We start from the raw sequence: 19,445 nt of genomic DNA, 5'->3' as shown, positions 1-19,445 counted from the left end.
TCTTGGGGTGCGTGGGTGGAGGAAGAGTAGTTGACATATAAATGGATCTGGTACAAATAGATGGAGAAGGTAGCAGGTGGGAGGATGGGGAGGCATAGAGCTTGGGGTCTCTTTCTTAAAGAGCCTGCGAGTAGATTGTGTGAATTTAATAGGCTTATGCTTTGAAGAAAATGCAACTAATTTAAATGTTTTTAGAGTAAGGTTTCAATATGATTGTGCTCAGCTCTGTGAAGCACCCTTACAAGGATGAGTATTTAGAGGAGAAACAGAAACCAGATATGCTTCTTGTGTTTACTTGTGTGAAAGTGTAGCAAGAAGTAATCTCTGGTGTCTGCTCACTTTCATGGAGTGCATCGAATGAGACTGGTGCTGAAACCGCTGAGTGCTCTCCTTGAAGGGAAGGCCAGATGCTGAAAAAATACTGGAGATTCAAATGTTAAAGCATGCTAACAGCAAGCGAACAAAACTTTTGAGTTTAGATAATTTCAAGCAAAAATATTTCTAAATCTATGCTGAGAATGTCTGCAGCTACCTACAAAACCTCTAGTTAATTGTATTTTCCTATGCAGCTTTCAAGTTTGTAGTAAGTAGATAAGGATTTACCAGCATTCAGAAGAACCTGGGAAAACATTGGCTTGTCACCCTCAGCCACTTCTCTGGGCTGCTATATTCAAATTATTTGGCACTAATTCCGAAGTCAGTGTAGTATCATTTCGTTTTGTACAAGTGTTCCCTCCCAGCTTCTGAAGGTTAACTCAGAACTTATAATTTATGTTCCTCATGCTGTATCATTTTTCTCATCTCATTTGTCTCGTTTTTGGAATCAGTTTGATGAGAGATCCAATGTCTCACATATGGGAGAAGTAACAGTCAATTAGGGATCTTTCACCCCTTTTTTGTCTTTCCCAGCCTAGCCTTTGTTCTGCAAGGCCAAAAAGTTCCTCAATTAAATTTTATCCGGTATTACCAGCCAAAATAAATTTAGCTTTTTTTTTTTCTGGTCTCCTCATTCAGTCTGTCTTTCTGGATTAGGTTTTTACTTAAGTGCTTTTCTTATTGCAGGCATTGTTCTAGCCTCTTTTTTTTTTTTTTCTGAGTTCTCAGGACTTGAACTTTATTTGTGGAAAGGAAAGAAGCAACTAAACTGGTTATCATTATAAATGACTATTTTCGTTATAGCTAAAGGATGAAAACCCGTAGTGGTGACAGAGAAGCAGGAGTTCTTTAAATGAGACTAGTGCTGATGATTATATTTTCTGTTCTGCTGTCAACTGCTGCAGGGAATTAATGATAACTGCATCTTCCAGAAGTTTTCGTATCACTGCTTTTATAGAAAGTTGCATCAGTTTTGCAGAACGCTGCAGACTCACAATGTTTTAATGGTTTCAAAAAGCAGCTGGACAAATTCAGGGAAGAAAAATCCATTAAGAGCAATTAAATATGAAGACATTTTGTCTGGCTTTAGAAGCCTCTGAATGTAGTTCAGATTTGTAGAATCAGTAGAGGTTGGGAGGGTATTCTTGGGAAGGCTTAAAATAATGACAGAGAAGTGAATTAAGTTTCTCTGAGCAGTAACTTCAGCAGCAACATTTTGAAAGTTAAATGTTACTGCTGAATTGTATGATAGCCTAACCCCTCCCTCCCGGGATCACCTACTCAATGTCCATTTAGTGACGCAGTCGTTACCTTTTGGAGAGGAAGGATGATTTTCTGATTAAATGCAATCATTGTCTGTTGTCTAGAGCAGAATTCCTCTGTGGAGCTATACAAGAATTTCAATATACTTTTATCCTGCTCTCTCTCTGAAATCCATGAAAACATAATGACATAAATGAAATTTATGCTCCATCTAGTTCGTAATGGAGCATTATAACCCTGTCTCCATTCTGTTTCTGATCTTAAAATCTAGGCAAACAGAGCCCTCTATCTGTCTGAAACTTGTAAATAAGTTCTGAAGAAAAGCTTGTCTTGAAGGCACTTCCACTTCACTCAGACAATGTCTTTCAGAAGAATGTCAGTCTTTTTCTTTCCTAAACTTTCTTTCCTGTGCATTAGTGTCAAACAAATTCCTTGGGAGTCTCTCCTCTGTCATGATTTTTGTAACACTGACTTTTGTAGAAAGAGATCATGTAGGTGCTCCTTGCTGGTGAATTTTTCTGACCTGGGCTTTGAGTAAAGACAAAGTCGAAGCAAACAGATGGTGAATGTCACTTCTGAGTTCGAGACAAATCCAGATGAGTGATACCACAGGAAGGGAATTAGTCTTGAACTGAGAATGAACATTAAGTGCTGTCTTAGAAAAATAATACAAAATAGAAATGTCTCGAAGGGAACACAGTTGATATTTTGGATTTTTAAAAATGCGGCTTTTCAACAGTTTTGCTAATTCTGATGTTTTACATAGATGTGTAACTCCAAATTCATGTTGTATCTATGTTGCCTGTTAACTAACCTCTAAACCTTGATTTTTAGCTTTTCCTGGATTCCTGATTTTAGTTATATATTCTTAGTCTTACAGCCTGTGCATACAAATTTTGAAATGTTTTGTGTGTCTTGAGGTATTTTGGTGATTCAAGTTCAAGGAGCAAGTGTTTGGCTGGAACACAGTGAATCACTGAGGTATTGGAGCACTGTCTTGAAGCACTGCTCTTTTCCATGTTAACTCATCTGTTCTGGCTGTGAAAAAAAAAGGTGGTTGACAGTTTTGTAATTATTGAGAGAATGTGATCAGCCATGTTGACAAAGGATTACTTTGTCCTAAGTGGAACAAAGTTTCCTATCTCTCTACTGTGTCAGTCAAGTGTGAGTTGAACAGCAATTCGTTGGTCTGGGTTACCAAACCAATCTAAATCCAGAAGCATACCTGGATGCCTCCTGACTCACTTTGGTAGATTTTGGTTTTAGAAACAGAGAATGAAGGGTGAGTGGCTGTGTGAGAGAAAATCTAAGATGTGGATCTCATAAAGCCAGGTTATCCAAAATTCTTGATATAAAAACTCCCACTTCATTTAAATACAAGTAAGTAAAATAGGATTTTCTATACTGTTTCTTTCACACCACGCGTATTGCACAGACAACAGAGTTCTCTAAGGGATTTCAGGAGGGATGAAACGTGTTGTTAGCCTGAGGATTCTCTGTTTTACTGAAAAGGATCTGAATTTTAGGTCTGAAAAGTATTTACTGGAGGCCAGTCACACAGTGAAGGCACTAAAACATCTTTGAAAGTGATTGAGGGGTGTAGCTATCATTTTGTGAAATCCTAAGAGAAATTGAGAAGTAGAATATACTGACCAATTAATACAGAATCAGATATTAAGTTACAACATTAAACAGTGAAACATAGCCTGGACTTCCTAAAGCACATCCTAAAGTGAATGTGTTTGCATATAAGAAGATCAGGTGTAATGTTGAAGGCATGTTAAAAAGAGGGAATTGTTCCGCAAAGCTTATCTTAAATGCTTCTGCAAGACATCAAGCACAAATTAGACCTTGCAGAAAATGAGTTTGTATTCTTTCCTTTTCCCCAACATTAATTGTGAAGAGACCTTTTTATGCTCCCTGCCTGTCATATTCCCTATCTGTCAAAGCAGGATTTCAATGGCTATGGTCTGTCTCCCAAGGAATAAACTTTTCTTTTTTTTTAATGTTGGGACTTCTTTCTAGCAGACAAGTACTTAAGTACCTTTAATTAATTCACATAATCTTCCCATATTAGTGTTCATTCTCTTGTACATTTGAGACACAGGTTTCTTCTTTGGTTAAGCAAAGTACTGTAAAGAGTATTGATAATTTCAAGGTAGGATATTTATGCCTACCCATCTACTAGGTGACATCAAGGCCGTGGTCACAGCTTTATGAAGCTGCGCACATCATTGTCTTCATGACTTAGAACTATTTTTGTCTTTCTGTGGATGTAATTTGCATCATTTTTGATACTTGCAATTAAAGAATGATCCTGTTTACGGAAATTCCATTGTAATAGATAATTGGACTTTAAGACAATGTGTAAGAAAGGTATAAAGTCTTTTAAAATGTTACTTTAAATAAGAAGGTAGAGAGATTCAGATTACACTGGAGAAGAATAGCATATTCAGAAAAGATGGGAAGTAATATACTGGGTATAAGTTTAAACAGTCATTGATGTTCTCCGAAGTGACAGAATATTGTTGTGAATTGTGTTGGAGATGGGGGGAACACATCTTTGTTCTAGGAAAATAAATTGATGTACATTAGACAGTGTCATATGGAAGAGTTGTACATGTGGGGCTGATGTTAAACATTTTTTTTGGTGATTTTTGATGGTTTGATGATTTTAATGACTGGAAGTGAAGATGAATATTGATATTCTGAGGTAGAAGCTAAGTTTAGTATGTTGAATGGTAGAAATTTAGAAGTATAAGAAAAGATAAGGGAGAATTAAGGTAGCAGGTAGAATTTCATATGGTATGCTGAGGTTTTTAAATTGTAAGTGTTTGAAACTATTTGTATCCTCTGTCTTCTGTATACATGGCTGATGATGTTCAGGAAACTGACCTGAGTATCAGAAAAAGTAGGGACTATGAAGAAAAAGTTAAAAGTCCAAACAATATTTTTTAGTTTGATAAAGAACAATGTAGAAGCCTATACTGGAAAGCATGGTCTTATATAAAAGATAAGTATAGTGCAGCTTGACATTTTGCTAAAATCTAGTCATCCTCCTCTCAAATGTAGAACAGCAGAAGGAAATTTCAGATAAATGATAAAAGCATATACAAGAACTGTTTGCAGAGGAGACAGACAGGAAGGAGGGTGAATCAACACATACAATGTATGTAGGTTAGAAAGGGATTCTGCTGATGTTTAGTACGAGAGAAGGGAGTATCCACTCACGCCAACGAGCAATTACAATGTCAAATTAATTTGTGGAATTCAGCTTAGCAAGGTATCTTTGAAAAGAGCTCCCTAGAGTCTTGCAAAAGGATGTCAAATTAACAGAGGAGGAGAAAATCCTCGTACTGTGGAACTGGTTAATTGGCCCTCTTCTTCTGTCCTCTCTTCCCTCCTCCTTCAGGCTTTCAGCTAACTGCATAAGCAGCGCAGTTTAGGAATAAACTTCCCCAGAGAAACTCCCAACTTCGACAGGTTTCTTACAACCTTTTCTTGTAAGATATGATAATAGTCAGAACTGAGGAGAGATTAGTGGATTTAAAAACGTTCAGGTTCCTGATTCAGGACAGTTGTGATGTTTCTGTTTGCAGTTTTTCAGAATTATTTTTCAGAAGTTAAACCATTGACAGAAGTAATTAAGTAACATCAGGTAGAGCAGCAGTGATATAATGGTAAGAGGAGGAGGGATTAGTGAGGGAAAGAAAGCTGAGCTCTGGAGTAGATGAAGAAAGCTAAGTAGGGCAGTGCAGAATTAGCAGAGAAGAGATGGTGGAGAGTGAAAGAAGTCTCCTGTCATTTGACTTGTTCGTGTTTTTTTTTTTCTTTGTTTGTTTTGACTTTAGAAATTGAAGGCTCTTAAACTCACTAGTGTATATATATTCACAGAGTGGGCTGAAAATTTACTTGATGTACAGTTTTCTGTTAAGAAATGATGATTTGATGGAATTGAATTATTCTGTGGGAATGGTTGGTGGGCTGCCCAGCTGCTTTGCTTTGCTCTTGGCTGCTGGCCATCTTGTCTGCTCCCCCAGCTGCCTGTCATGTGGGCCTGCTGCCTTGTCTGTTGTATTTTATTTTAAATAAATAAAACAGCAAATCACCAATTAGAACACCAATTAGTGATTACTACTAAACCAATGACAGTCTTAATTGGAAAATAATTTCCAGTAATCATTGATTGATATCTAACTAGCAATCATTAATCAATGATCTTACATTTTGATACTTAAAACAATTAAACCTTATAAAAATTAAGACATTCCTATTTTAATATTTGATGTATTTCTAATAATATGTAAAACACATACCCTAAAAAATGCTGTCCAGTAACATTTTATATTTTCAGAGGTTGTGGACCAATGTAAAAATTGAGTCAAAATTGAAGCAACCAGTGAAGCTTTCTTCTAAAGTTGATACTTGGAATTTTGTTCCAAATGTGGGATTTTGTTCAGTTTGCAGTTTATAGAACAAACTGTTTTTATGCTAGAGCTAATGACGCCTAGGTAATGATGTGCTGGTGTCTGTTGTCCTTTCGTAGCCCCGGTCCTTCCTTTTCCCACTTCTCTCTGTAAGCACACATGAACTGAAGTTCCTCTAGTTTTCCTAGTGAAGCATCCTGAATGACATCTTGTTTCCTGTGACATCTCTGAGCAGGAAAAGCACATGCTTGACTTAAGTCTGTGCCAATGGGCTATATGTCTCTTCCCATAGAGGAAGAAGTAATTAAACTCTGTCTGCTTTCTGAAAGTAGGTCTTGATTTGGGGGCTCCTTTCTCTATCCAGCAGGTATTTTCAGTGATATTTCTCAAGTTTTTAGTCTTCAAGATGTCTTGCTTTCTATAAAATTCATTTAAAAGCAGCTAACAGTATCAAGCGTTATTCAACTGGAAAGAGCAATATGAGTAGTATTCTTAGGGAACTTGGTTAAAAATGCAACTTAAAATTTTTGTATTAAGCAGAGTTCCAGCTTCAGCTTGATTCTAGTTACTGTCCAGAACAGTGTGGCTTAAGATTCGAGGGAACAACTGTAGACAGTTTTGCCACTTTTTATGATTGTTTTCCTTTATTTTTTGATGGTTTGTGTGTGTGTATTTGAATCACTTTATAGTCTTTCGTACCTTACTGTATTCAGCTTGCTCACTCCCATTTTATGCAACGTGCCTCAGGTAGAGCAGCTGTGTAATTAATGATATTAAGGCATTTTTCCGACACGGTAGTGATTCTCCAGCAGTGAGAAACTGACAGGGAAATAATGGGGCTGCTTGTAAACTCAGTGGGATTCCTATCTGTGCTTGGAAGGGCTAGAAAAATGGTGAATCAAGAACATAAAATTTCATTCTAGTAGTTCTGTTTCATAAAATGTTTTGAAGATGATGGATATAAATAGTGATGATGACTTGCCATATAAAAGGGAGTAACACAATTCGATGTACTGTTCAAATGTCATTTTCCAAAAAAGATGTTTCAGTAGTGTTTCTGTGTATACATGAACAGACTTTAATTTCTGTGCTTTGATTGAAAAACATGTGTGAAGACATATAATAATTTTTGTTAGGCCAGTGCATCTAGCTGGAGAAAGAGAAAAGCCATATCCTTTAATAGGTATGAAATAAGAGCGGTAGTTGTCAAAGAAAAAACAAGTTGAGAAGAATTGCTCTGTGTTTAATTTGCTTATGCTGATCAATATTGGGGTCCCACATCAAGGGTATGGACAAAATAGGAAGTGCCTACAGGACAGCATTATGGAGGAATCTTCTTTTCTGAGAAATTAACAGAAGTGGGTGCCTCTCAGAAGTGCTTGTACACAAATGGATGCAGCGTGGGGAAAAACCAGGAGGAGTTAGAGGTCCACAATGCAATTGCAGGGCTACGATCTCACTGGGATCACAAAGATGCAGTGGGATACCTAGATCATCTAGTGCAAATCTTGGGCAAGTTGGTTCAGTTATAAAGCATCTAGTCTCAAATAAGGCTTTCTGTTTGGACTTAGGAATTTTTTTTTCCTAATCATATAATACAAAATAAATTTGAAAGTTTGTGATTGTTAACAGCATTCAGGGAATCTCTAGGGGAGAGTATTAAATTTGGTTAGATAAATTGTCTCTATAAAAATGTCTTTCAAGGTGAATTTAATCTTTCTGTGTTGCACAACACTTTTGCTCACTTGATTTGTTTCAGAAAAATAAAGTTTTCTGTTAAAATAATTAAATTATTGAAAATAGTTATATCAAGTGGAAAATGAAGATTTTACATCAAGTGAAATTTTATAAGCTTCAGTGGAAGGCACATAAGTCAGATACCCATGGCAGCAATCACTATGTAGACATTTACTTTGCTATTTGTTCTTATGGCAAATTTGAGAAGGTACACTAGTTGATCAGTATTCCATTTTGACAAGACCTAAATTTACTTATGGATAAAGGAATACCCAATTTAAAATACTGCATATATTTCATCATTAAGAAATTTTGAGTTATTTAATTTTGCTTTATCATTTTCTCTGTCATATTAAAGTGCTCCCTATAAAGCGATTGTGGCATGAGGAGTATTGAACTTATTACCATGTCTTGAATTAGTTACTATATGTGGTTTTTGATAATTCACTAGTAGCCTTGTCTTGATGTACCCTTTCCTTCCCTGTGTGACAGGAAGCTTTTTTACAGATAGTGCTGTAAAGCCATTTGATGGACATTCCCAACATCTGCAAAAATATTAAGATCCCTATAAGTGGTGTATAACAAATTAATATAATTAGTTTTGGCATCTTCAAGGTCTTCGAGAAATTGTGTAGTACCTGAAAAATAATGAGGTTTATACAGCATATTTAAAAAACAGCTATTTATAATATATAAATACGTATGCTTGCATGACTCTGCTTCTTGAGCAATAATCATGAGATTAAAAAAAAAATTGTCACTGGGTGTGTACCTGCATCCTGGCAACAATGCAAAGGCAATTAATATGTAAAAGTGGTTATTCCTGTGACAAATATATTCTGGCATAAATAATAGATTAATTAATGTAACATCTTAATAAATGAGTACAAAGTAATTTCTTCTTGTCTTTAAGAAGTTAATCTCTTCAGAGAGTAAGTGTTGCCAAAATACACCTACTCCTTGTAGAAAAAAAAACTGGCTAATATATCTGTCTTAATTTGTAAAAAATACTTTACTTTTTTTTCCTTTCACAGGAAAGTTCTTAAGAAGGTGAAGCAGAAAAAAATGGTACAAAACAAATAAAAACTAAATAAACAAAAATCCCACACCATCCACAAAGGTGTTTTTTTTTTTTTTTTTTTTCCTTTTAAGTGGCATCTATTTTTGAAATTACTATGCTGTCCTCCCCATCCTGCTCCCTTCTCATCTCCTCTTTAGGAAAGACAGTACATTAGTCCAAAACTAATTATATTAATTTGTTATACACCACTTATAGGAATCTTAATATTTTTGCAGGTGTTGGGAATGTGTAGGTGTCACGGCCCACGTGTAGATAGGTAGCTCTCTTTTTCATGTTTGTACAAATCTAAACAAATTTTATTTGAACGTTCTCCTCTTTTTCCTGAACACTTGCAGTATTTGTGACTGGAGCTGCTAGGGTTTGGCAGCTCCCAAAGGCACATAGCTGTTTATGCACAAGAGTGGAGTTTTTAATGTGGTACCTGTTCTTCAGGGAACTGTTGTTATATATTGAGTAGTGTCAGGAGGAGGTATGGAGCACCATGGTGTCAAAACTTCTTCTTTCGTTTCTTCAGTAAAAAAATAAATGTATTCACACATTTGAACATAAAAACTGTTCTTTTGCTTTGAACAGGTGCCTGAGAGATCCTGTGACCACAGGACGCGATGTAAACTGTAAAACATTGTTTTCCAGTTAGATTTTCTGAAGAGCAGTGGCCCCCTGCCTACTTGTGTTTTCTGCAGCCTGGCGTGACGTGGGCTGGACTGCAGGTTCCACTGGAACTTGGGCAGCTGTGGAAGGGGCATTCAGAGTCCTGGTGGAAGCAGTTTTAATATGCCATTAAAGACTTAGATTCCTGGCGGTAGTAAACAAATGGAAATCAGTCACTGGTCTCATAAAGGTGCTGAACTTCATCTTTTTTCAGTAGTTTTCCTTCAGACTTCCACCAACCAACAGCATGGGGACTTTGTTTCTCCTGATTTGTTTTTTATTTTGTAGTATGGTGGGATACACTCTGATTTCTGTCTAAATACTATACACTTTTTAATTAAATAAAGGGATTATTTTCCCTACATCTGGCCCTACCCCTTAGAGTCATAAAGGAGAGAAATGCTGTGTTTGCCTACATACCTTGCTGGTTAAGGACCTGCATGGAGAAGGCTGACAGGCTGTGACGTTATTTCATTTTTTATCCATTTTGTACTGACCCATAGAAGTTGATTTCTCTCAAATCAAATGTTTATATGAGGCTTAGGATGTAATAAAGTATTGGTTTTGTTTTTTTTTAAAGTAGGTTGCCTGTTTAAATAATCTATCTAGGATTTCACTCTTTCTATTTGAAAGGTCTTTGTAGGTTTGATATGCGTTTTCTTGGTACCGGTGTAGGCTTAAAGAGCTTTTACTTATTTTGCTCACATTCCACTCTCACTTGTTGCTAATGCAGTTGTTTATGAGGGGGCTACACGGTGAACTTGGCTGGGAAAGTGATACAGTTAAAAATAATCCTTTTTTATCTGGATGTTAATAACTCAGATCAGTTCTGGCATCCAGTTGGCTGTAGTACTCTGCAAATGATTGTATCAGCAAAAATGAGTGTTAGGGAATGTTTCTGAATTGACAATGCTGTGAAACCACGGCAAAAACTGTTCCTTTTCATATTTAAGTTGAAAGGTCCCAGTTAGATGGTGTCCTGCGGCCGCGTTGACTCTTCAGTGTCTTTTTCTACTCTGACTTCCTAGGAGTGCCTGCCGAACAGATTTTCATTTGCAAGGGTAACTTCCTTGTGTTTATAAAACACAAATTTGGAGTCAGTAACAGAGTCTCAACTGCTTGTGGCAGATAAGCATGTTACTAGTGAAAAATATCTGGGCCCAGATGTGGTAGTTATGCGTTTCTAGAGTTAGTCTAAGATGGGCGTGTTTAAGTCTGAATGTGAGTGTGACCACTTGACACATAGGACAGGTGCATTTTTCTGACTCTGTTTATAGATAAAGTGTAACTGTGGTGGTCTAGTCTGATGTCTTTCTCCTGGAAGCACTGGCTGCATGCTTGAAGATGGAGAAAAAGGCTTTGTTGTAAATGTGGCTTGAAACAGCTAGAGAATGAGCACATGAAATGTTGGGGATTTGCTTCCATCTGCTGCTTCAAAGAGACTGCAAACCAGTTACTTGGGTTAATACAGAAGGTCTGTGAGATGGGTGGCATTTTCTTCATTGGTTAGTTAATTTTTTTTTTCTTAATTGCTTGAAAGAAACAAGACCAAAATGTCTTCAAGCTACTTATTCATCTTAGTTACATAAAAAGGTACATACAGATGTATTTTTGCCTTCTGAGTTACCTATCAATAATATACTGTGGCTTATACATTTTATAAAATATAATTGAGATGTTACTCAGCATTAAATAGTGCTAGTACTTACTCTGTAAGTAGCGGAATACAGAATATCAACTTGACAATCTTCTTCAATTGCATAAGAATGTAAAATGGGAAGAGATATTTGAGCCATCTAGTGGTTGGTATGAAAAACTTTTTTTTTTTCTAGTTTGTAGAAAATGTAAATGACATCAGCTTGGAAATGGCATTTCTAATTTGTCTGCTTTTTAATAGCATGGCTGTAGAATGAAAAATGCAGACATTCAACTTCAAATTTGAGGTACAGTCTGTTTCGGTTTGCAGCTTTTTTTCACCTTGCTGTAGATTTTAGTGAAGAGAGTGATCTGATAACATAAAAATTACATTAGAAGTTAGACAGATAATAAGTTTTGTTAGCATGAGATCTTCAGAAATTGTGAGGGTTGATAAAAGAAGCTCAAGGAAAGGATTGTAATAAGATATTTTTGTTTTCTACTTCTTATGAAAAATGTTTGGAAGGAAATACAAGTGGGCTTGTATTCTACCTCACCAGCTATTTATAGCAGGATTCTGAATAGCAGGGATAAAATTACAAAAGTAATCTTTACTGGAAAACATGGAATGAATATTTTTTGTAATAAACTTGTCTCAATGTAAGTAACAGAGGCAACTGAAAACAGATTTCTTAAAATGGAGTGTGTTCCTGGTAAACAGAGTCACAGAATCTTATGATGTTCAGAAAAAGGACATTCTGTAGATGAAAATTTCATGTAGTGATTCTGCTTTGTCCTGATACACATTAAGCTATTATAGCCTTTCATATTGACTGTTCTGAATAGGAACTTGGTTGCACATTGAACTTGATGGTATTTTGCAAGAGGCAGAAAATTTAGTTGCCAAAGTAATGAACTTAATGTGCATCTCGCTTTGAATTGTTTGTGGGAAAATGCTGCGTATGTTGAAACACTGTTGTATCTTCTAGTCCTTGTGAAAGTCTCATCCAGGTTCAAACATAGATTAAAATATGTTTTTTAATCTTTGTTAAGACATCTAATAAAAAAAATCAACAAGCAGTACTAACGGTCTTTCATATGTTTAGAGCTGTAGTATTTCCTAACAGATAAGTGTGATCCATACTGACTTTTGAGAATTTACATCTTTATGTTTGAAGTAAAGTATTAGTCTTAAATCTTGCCCTGTTTTTTTTTTTGTTGAGAAGACAGCGGCAGCTTAACAGATTTTTAAGGTCAGTCTCAAAATCTCCATAAAGCCAAATAAGAATGAGAGAAAAATGGGAAAACCAGTCACAGAACAAAGACAGAGCAGTAATGGTTGGTCTGTGTTTTACTGGGGTGGGGGCAAGCTGAAAGCTTCATGTGAACTTGGTATATTAATTACATTTGGACAAATCACCTGCATCTTGGTCCTGTTGCCTTGAAAGTTGATTATTATTAACCCTTATGATCAAATATCAGCTAGATTCATCTTCTGAATCTGTAGCTTGTTTAGACTGTGAGTTCTAATAGGTTTCAGAAAATGAAATTAAATTCTGTGAAGACTGAAGAGGTTTTAGTTACCTGCCCTATTTTTACTTGAATTTTGTAGTGTGGTGATGAACGATTTTTGTTATTACTGTTATTCTCAGTCTTTACAATGATCTAGTCTTGATTGTGGCTGGTGGATCTCTGAGGTAACACTGCAGAGTTTCCTTAAGTTCTGTTCTACAAATGAGCCTAACCTGAACACAGTAAAGGTTACTAGGTGTGTGCTGTAGTTTGCAGGCCTCCGTGCTGCACATGTGAAAATCTCTCTCCCTGTCTTACTTCTTTAAAGCAAGGCATCATGTATGCTCAGTTTTTGAGCTTGCCTTCTTTCTTAATCTGGTGTTGTCAGAGCATGCTTGGAACGCAGGAAATACATGGGGTACGGAATGAGAGATCGTTTATCTTTATGATGTCCATGTTTTGTTTTTCTTCAATTAAAGAGGAATGTGATTTTATGGTAGTACTAAAGTGTGATCTTTTATTGTTTATGTACTTCCCACTCCACTCCCCCTGTTAACATCTTCCAGTGATTTGATTGCTGTAGTATCTGGTCATACCACAGCATTTTCTTGGAAGCTGTCCATTGCTGAAGCTATGATCCAACTATATTCATGACAGGATCTCTGGCATTTCCCCTGGTTTTAATTTGCATTTAGAAAATGCAAATGAGGTCTAATGAAATGGTAATATAGGGTCCTGTTTCTGATGAATGCCGCTCTTTGAATTATGTTCTGGTTACCAGTTATTTTCTAGGAGAAATTTGGTTATAACTTTTATATTTGGATTGGGTTTAAGGCATAATTAGGATTCCTTTTGTGGAATTCCATAGGAATTTGACTTGTTGAAGGCGTGCACATGAGTGGAAGAGGGATTATATTGAACTACAGTCTTTGACAATGAAAATTCTGTCTCTTGTCCGTGTGTCAGAGCTTTCTGTTCTTTGGGATGTATTCCTGGTCTCTCAAAACCAGAATTATACGTAAGAAAAGCCTAAAAATCTGTCATAGGCAGCATGTATGTGTTGTCTCCTGTAAATTACGAAACGGCTCCGCTAAATAGAAGACAACTATGCTGTGGCATAACTTTTAAAAAGAAAAAGCAATTTGTTTATTTTTCCTAATTTAGGAAATATGTAATAATTATTTGTAGAATTGGATAGTTAAGCATTCATTAAACCTCCTTAGTAATGTCAGTTTAGAAGCAAATCATGCTTTTCTGTGAAAAGAAAAGGGAAGGGAAATAGGATTTCCGGAAGGAGACTGGCTCTCCCCACCCCTGGCAAAATAGGGAAATAGAAAACAGGAATTTGATTAATAGTGAATAAATATGATTGTCTTAGCTTTGAAGCTGATGGTCTGTCTTTTGGTATTCAGAAAGGTGAAATTTCCTTAACCATATTTTCAGATTCGTATAATTAATATTCTACTTTAGATGCTGAAATTAGAGTGTGTAGCTTTGTTTACTTTTATGTGAATATAAATCATTATGACTATGAAATGGTGTTTGGTCATAAAACATTTTTTGTTATATTAAATTGCCAAAGACCTCTACCTCGTAGTTTCCTTCCCTGCTGTTGTACAAGTAGAACAAAGCACATAAATTTCTCTGATTATATAAAAGTACTTTTGAATATTGTTGTTACTGTTCCTCCAAAAATACTTTGCAGAGAATCACTTTTTTTTTTTAATGTCTACCTATCTTTGAATTCCTTGTTTTGATTCTTCCTGTTCAAGGTGAAATTTGAATATGCTTATCTTATAATGGAAATAGAATGTCAAAGGATTAATAAAATACTGGAAACTCAATCTTACAGTATATGGTTGTCTTATCTGGATTTTAAACATTGTTTCTTTCCTTTACAGAATGCTGCCTTTTTATATGGCCTTGGTTTGGTCTACTTCCATTACAATGCCTTTCAGTGGTAAGTTGGAATAAACTAGAAGTATCAGTGTTGTGCAGTGTTTTATTGGTAGGTGAATATTTCAAATTCAGTTTGGTGTGAGTGTACAACAGTTTCATTTTTTAATTATAGATATGATATTTGAAGACATGCTGTCCTGAGTTGCATATCTGACATACTGTGACATACCTGTGGCAACCACAGGAGTTGCTTGAATAGGGAAGCACTTACAGGAAAAGTATTTTAGCTCCCTATAATACGGTTCAGCAAGGGGGATGGAGCAGTATGACTCAGCAGGGCTTTGTGAATTGTTATTACTGATAGTTTGAAAGCCAGCTTGCAAAAAAGACCTTACTTTTCTCTTGGAAAAGTAGTGGCAATGTAGGCTTGTTTTAATTTAGATTGGTAGTCACTGATTTTTACATAGCTGTATAATGTGAAAGTTTTGGATGTGAGAAACAGTACACTCAGACTTGAATATTTAAAACTGATGTAAAAACTCAGAAAAAGTTGTAAATTCTGGCAGGGCTTTGGGGACTGAAAGGAGCTGATATTGGATATGGCGGGGAGGGTTGGTTTTCAGTTGGGACTTTGGTTTTGCTTTGTCGATGATGAGAGGAGAATGGAATTGACTCAGTCACTGGGGTTCTGTAGAAAGGTCCTCATACTTTTATTGGGGTTTTATTCTTGCAGAGGTGTAGTTAGTGTAATTGGAAAAAAGTCAGAAAGGTGCAGCGTTTAGGTCAGTGCTTTTTTTATGCTTGGTGTGAAAACTTAATAAAATAAGTGTGACTTTACTACTTGATTGATTGCCTAAAAGTTTATAATCTTACCAGACTAAGAATGACTGCAGTTAAGGACGCAGTAAGTGACTACTGACTGATGGTTTGGAACAGTAAAGTGTGATTTCTGCAGGTGCACATACCCCCCCCCCCCCCCCCCCCCGTTTCTATGTATCTGTAAGACAGAAGATTTGTGCTTTCCTCAGAAGAATGTAAATAAGCTTTTATTCTTAAAATTAAGATAAGTTGGTTAAATCATGAGTTCAGAACCTCTTTGGGTTTTTGTTTGTTTGTTTGTTTTAATCTTGTAGCTTACTCCTTTCTTTATTGATAGTGGTGAAATGAATGCCATGTGTTTGGCTTTGAATTCTGTTGCATTCTAATTAACAAGAGAAGAACAGAAAAGTTTTCAGAAAACCTGAGAATCCACTAGTTTAAGATTGTGATCAATCTCGGTTGAATTTTGCCAAGTTTCAGAATGTTCTTGTTCTTAGGCAGACTTGATTCATCATTTAACATTTGAGACTATTTTGTGCACCAGTTCTTCTTACAAGGGGTATCTTGCTACAGTTTTCACTGTGAAAATGGTAGAAGACTGTCAGAAAAAAAATAAATAAGACAAAGTAGTTGATTCTTTGAAAGACTATATGTTCAACACAGACTTCTGCCATCAGCGGATGGTGCTATTTAGCACCTTCCAGAGCATGGAGCAGCAAAGTCAGGTGATTGTGAGGCCTAAGTATTAATGAATTAGAGCTTTGAATTAATTCAAATTTTTCTTCCATGCCTTTAAGTAAGCTTGTCGAGAACATGAGTATAATTTGATGCCTTGACTTACCGTGTCTTTACTGCACAGAGCTTTATGTTAAGGTTGTGTAATCAGATTTGCCATTTCATTCATACAGAAAAGTTATGTATAGTGTGGTACTAAGGAAGTTATGTGTCATTAAAGTATTGGGTAGGGTTTTTAGAATAAAATCTAACACAGATAAAATCTTACACTTTTGTGTGCGATGCTTTTTGTTTGACACTTCCCCCCCCCAATCCCTTTGAAAGTGCTCCCCCCCTTTACTGTGTTTTATTGGGGGCGAGAGGAGTGGGATGTGTGGTTGTGGGTGTTTAGGTGTGAAAAAAATCATAATAAATGTGGAGATGATAGCAAGTCATTTACAGTAGATATGTTCTTCTTTGTAGATCTTAATTCTCCACAGGACTCTCTTGCAGATTGCAAAGAGAATCCTGCTGCTTTCAGTGTGAAATGCTACTCAAACTGTCTTTATTTCCCGCTGCAGCTATTCCATCTATTTATGTTGATAGAGTGCACAAATCCATGTATTTCAGGCAGGTAGAGGAGACCTCTAGATCGTTTAAGGTGCTTAATTCATACACTTTTTTTTTAATGCACACCACTTTAGATATTCATAGATTTTAAGGAGAGGCATGTACATAGCCCTTCTAAAAGGAAGGGGAAAGGAAGTGCTTGAGGATTTTCCATGTCTCATATAAGCAGAGATAATAAAAAACAGGTTGGAATAAGGTCCGTTTTAGACTAATATTTTTACATTATTTTTTAAGTTTCCCAGCTTTCATAAAAATAAGTGTTGGATTGGCTCCAAGACACACATGCAATTCATTGTAATTCAATATTTTACAGTTCTCTATATACCAAAGTAGCATTACAGTGTTATCTTAAATACAAATCTTAGCTGATATGTCATTTTATATTGGTGATTTTGTTTTACTATTCATGGAAGAACTGAAAGTTCTCAATGTATATACAAATGTTGCAGTAGTATGATCAGATCAAAGCTATTTCATGCAATTATTATAGTAAGATATTCCATAAGGCATTAGCTCCGTAAATTGGATCAAGTATAGTAAAATAGGTCTTACAGATCTTAAATTTTAATACTCTGTTCTTTTACACCGTTTATCATCAAGCAGTAAGTAAAGTGGTTGGCTGATTTTTCCCTCTTGTTTCCCGGTTTCTCAGGTAGGATGGAATACCAGTAGAATAGAGATAGCTGAGATATTCACGTGTGGTGGTTTAGCCCGGATCACCACACAGTTTCTTATTCACCCTCCCCCTACCCAGTGGGACGGGGGAGAGAAATTGGGAAGAAAAGAAAACTCGTGGGTTGAGATAAAAACAGTTTACTAAAAATACTAAAAAAACCTACAAAGCTAACAGGATATAAGGGTATTAATATATACAAAATATGAAAAATGAACAATGTACAATTTCTCACTACCTGATGTCCAAATGACCGACGCAGCCAGTCCTGAGCAGCGATCACAGGAATGACACCGAGCAGCAAGCAAAGGAGGGAGAGCAAGCTAGCAAGGTAGAGGGAACAATGCCAGCAAGCAAGAGAGAAGAAAAGGGTGCCAAGGGTGCCCGCACGGATACCTGACAAGAAATGTCCGAACAGAAAAGAAATACCCCCTCCCATGGGCAACCCCCACTTATATACTGAGCATGACGTTTATGGCATGGAATACTCTCTTTGGCCAGTTTGGATCAATTATTCTGTCTGTCTTTTGCCCAGCTTCCCGCATCTGCACGTTAACGAGACTTGGAAAGCCAGACAGTGTCCTTGGTCTCATTAACAACAACTCGTATCATCAGAATGTTTTTATCAACATTCTTCACACACAAAATCCAAAACACACCGGCTACTGAGAAGAAAATTAACTCCATCCCTGCTGAAACCAGGACACACGTGACTTGAATAATTTCATATCCTCTTTAGTTGTCTTCTAGATTGAACACTTAAAGAATTTCAGTAGTTCATCAAAGGCTACCCTTCATTTCTGTACAATAGCTATGTCCAAGTGTGGTGGCTTGGATGCTAAATTTTTTCTTCAGTAACAATTCAGAGCCTGATGGGTCTGTTGTCTGCTGGTTTACGCCAAGTTCCACCAAGATAAAAAGATGTGTCCTGAAACTGGTACTAACATTCTCTGTGGATCCCAGTGTACCAACAGTGGTGCTCCAAGGCCAGCCTGCAGTGTTTTCAGTGACTCATCTTGCAAATTGCTGGACAGCTGTGTGAGAAAGACAGCTGTTCCTCAGAAACACCTTACAGGAGATGGAGATCAGTTGCCTTTATTGCCCTGTTTAGCATATGCTGGGGCTCCTCAGTCCAAGGATTCTTTGTCAGCTGTAGAAGTTAAGTGTTATGTAAAGCTCAGTCCTTCAGCATTGACACTTTTGCAGGACACAGTCCTGAAAAAAAAGCCAAAGACTAATGCAGGAGATGGTCCAGACCCTTTTCCTTATCTCCATCATGATGAAAGATGTAGACTGTCTCGGGAAAAACTGTCATCTCTGACGGGAACTTTTTGGCCGTTCTACAGCCATCCTTGCAAAAACAGAAGTACTGTCATAATCTGTTGAATACCAAGCAATATCTAGAATCACTGTCTCTGCTTCTGGCTCCTTTAAAGTAATCTCACAGCCTAGTCTATCTGCGCTGCTGCATCCTGGCACTTCTGTGAGCCAGGATGTTCTGTATGCTGGAACTTCTCCTGTTAACATAAGCTTGACTCTTTGGAACAGGGAGATGGGAATTCAGCACAAAAACCTTTTTTTCCCCCTCTTCGACTCTGATTCAGAATTGGATCTTGACATCAAGAAGGCAGCTGCAGTCTTTCATTATTGTTACATAATTTAGTTTAAGACATATTGGATAAGAGGGAGCAAGCATATACAACCTCCACTGGGAGAGCGCAGCACCTCCATCTCCAACATACAAGCACTGAGCCGGCACTCCACATCCCATCTTTTGCTGCTACTGAACTCTACAACCCTCCAAAGGCCAACCAGAGAGCAGAAGGCAGCCCTCTGTGGTGCTGCATCTCATCTCTTGGTCACCATGCGGGCCTTCAGAACCTGAGAATCACTTCTCCTAGAAGTCCTTTGAAGGCTTCAGTGAGGCAGGAGCATTCTTTTACACTTACCTACAGGAAAACACACAAAACTTATCACCTGTGAGACAGCCTTAGCACCAATCACACTGGAGCATTTACTTGAGCTGAAG

At 36.9% G+C, this 19,445-nt stretch overlaps 1 protein-coding gene across 16 annotated transcripts in view; it reads left to right on the top strand.

Annotated features, from left to right (window-relative positions):
• The window catches only part of KDM6A (lysine demethylase 6A), a 161,907-nt gene that overhangs the window by 60,504 nt on the left and 81,958 nt on the right, over window positions 1-19,445 (top strand). For all 16 annotated transcript variants that reach the window (XR_015261036.1, XM_086766217.1, XM_086766183.1 and 13 more), the window contains exon 5: window positions 14,583-14,641. Coding sequence is in view for 15 of the 16 variants with exons in the window: in XM_086766217.1 (XP_086622343.1) it covers window positions 14,583-14,641 (59 nt within the window). In the remaining variant the exon portion in view is untranslated. The remainder of the gene's footprint in view (window positions 1-14,582; window positions 14,642-19,445) is intronic.

This window comes from Chlamydotis macqueenii, chromosome 1 (assembly GCF_036417535.1).
Source record: "Chlamydotis macqueenii isolate bChlMac1 chromosome 1, bChlMac1.mat, whole genome shotgun sequence".
NCBI classification, from domain to species: Eukaryota; Metazoa; Chordata; class Aves; order Otidiformes; family Otididae; genus Chlamydotis; species Chlamydotis macqueenii.
This window is presented reverse-complemented; position numbering and strand designations above follow the sequence as displayed.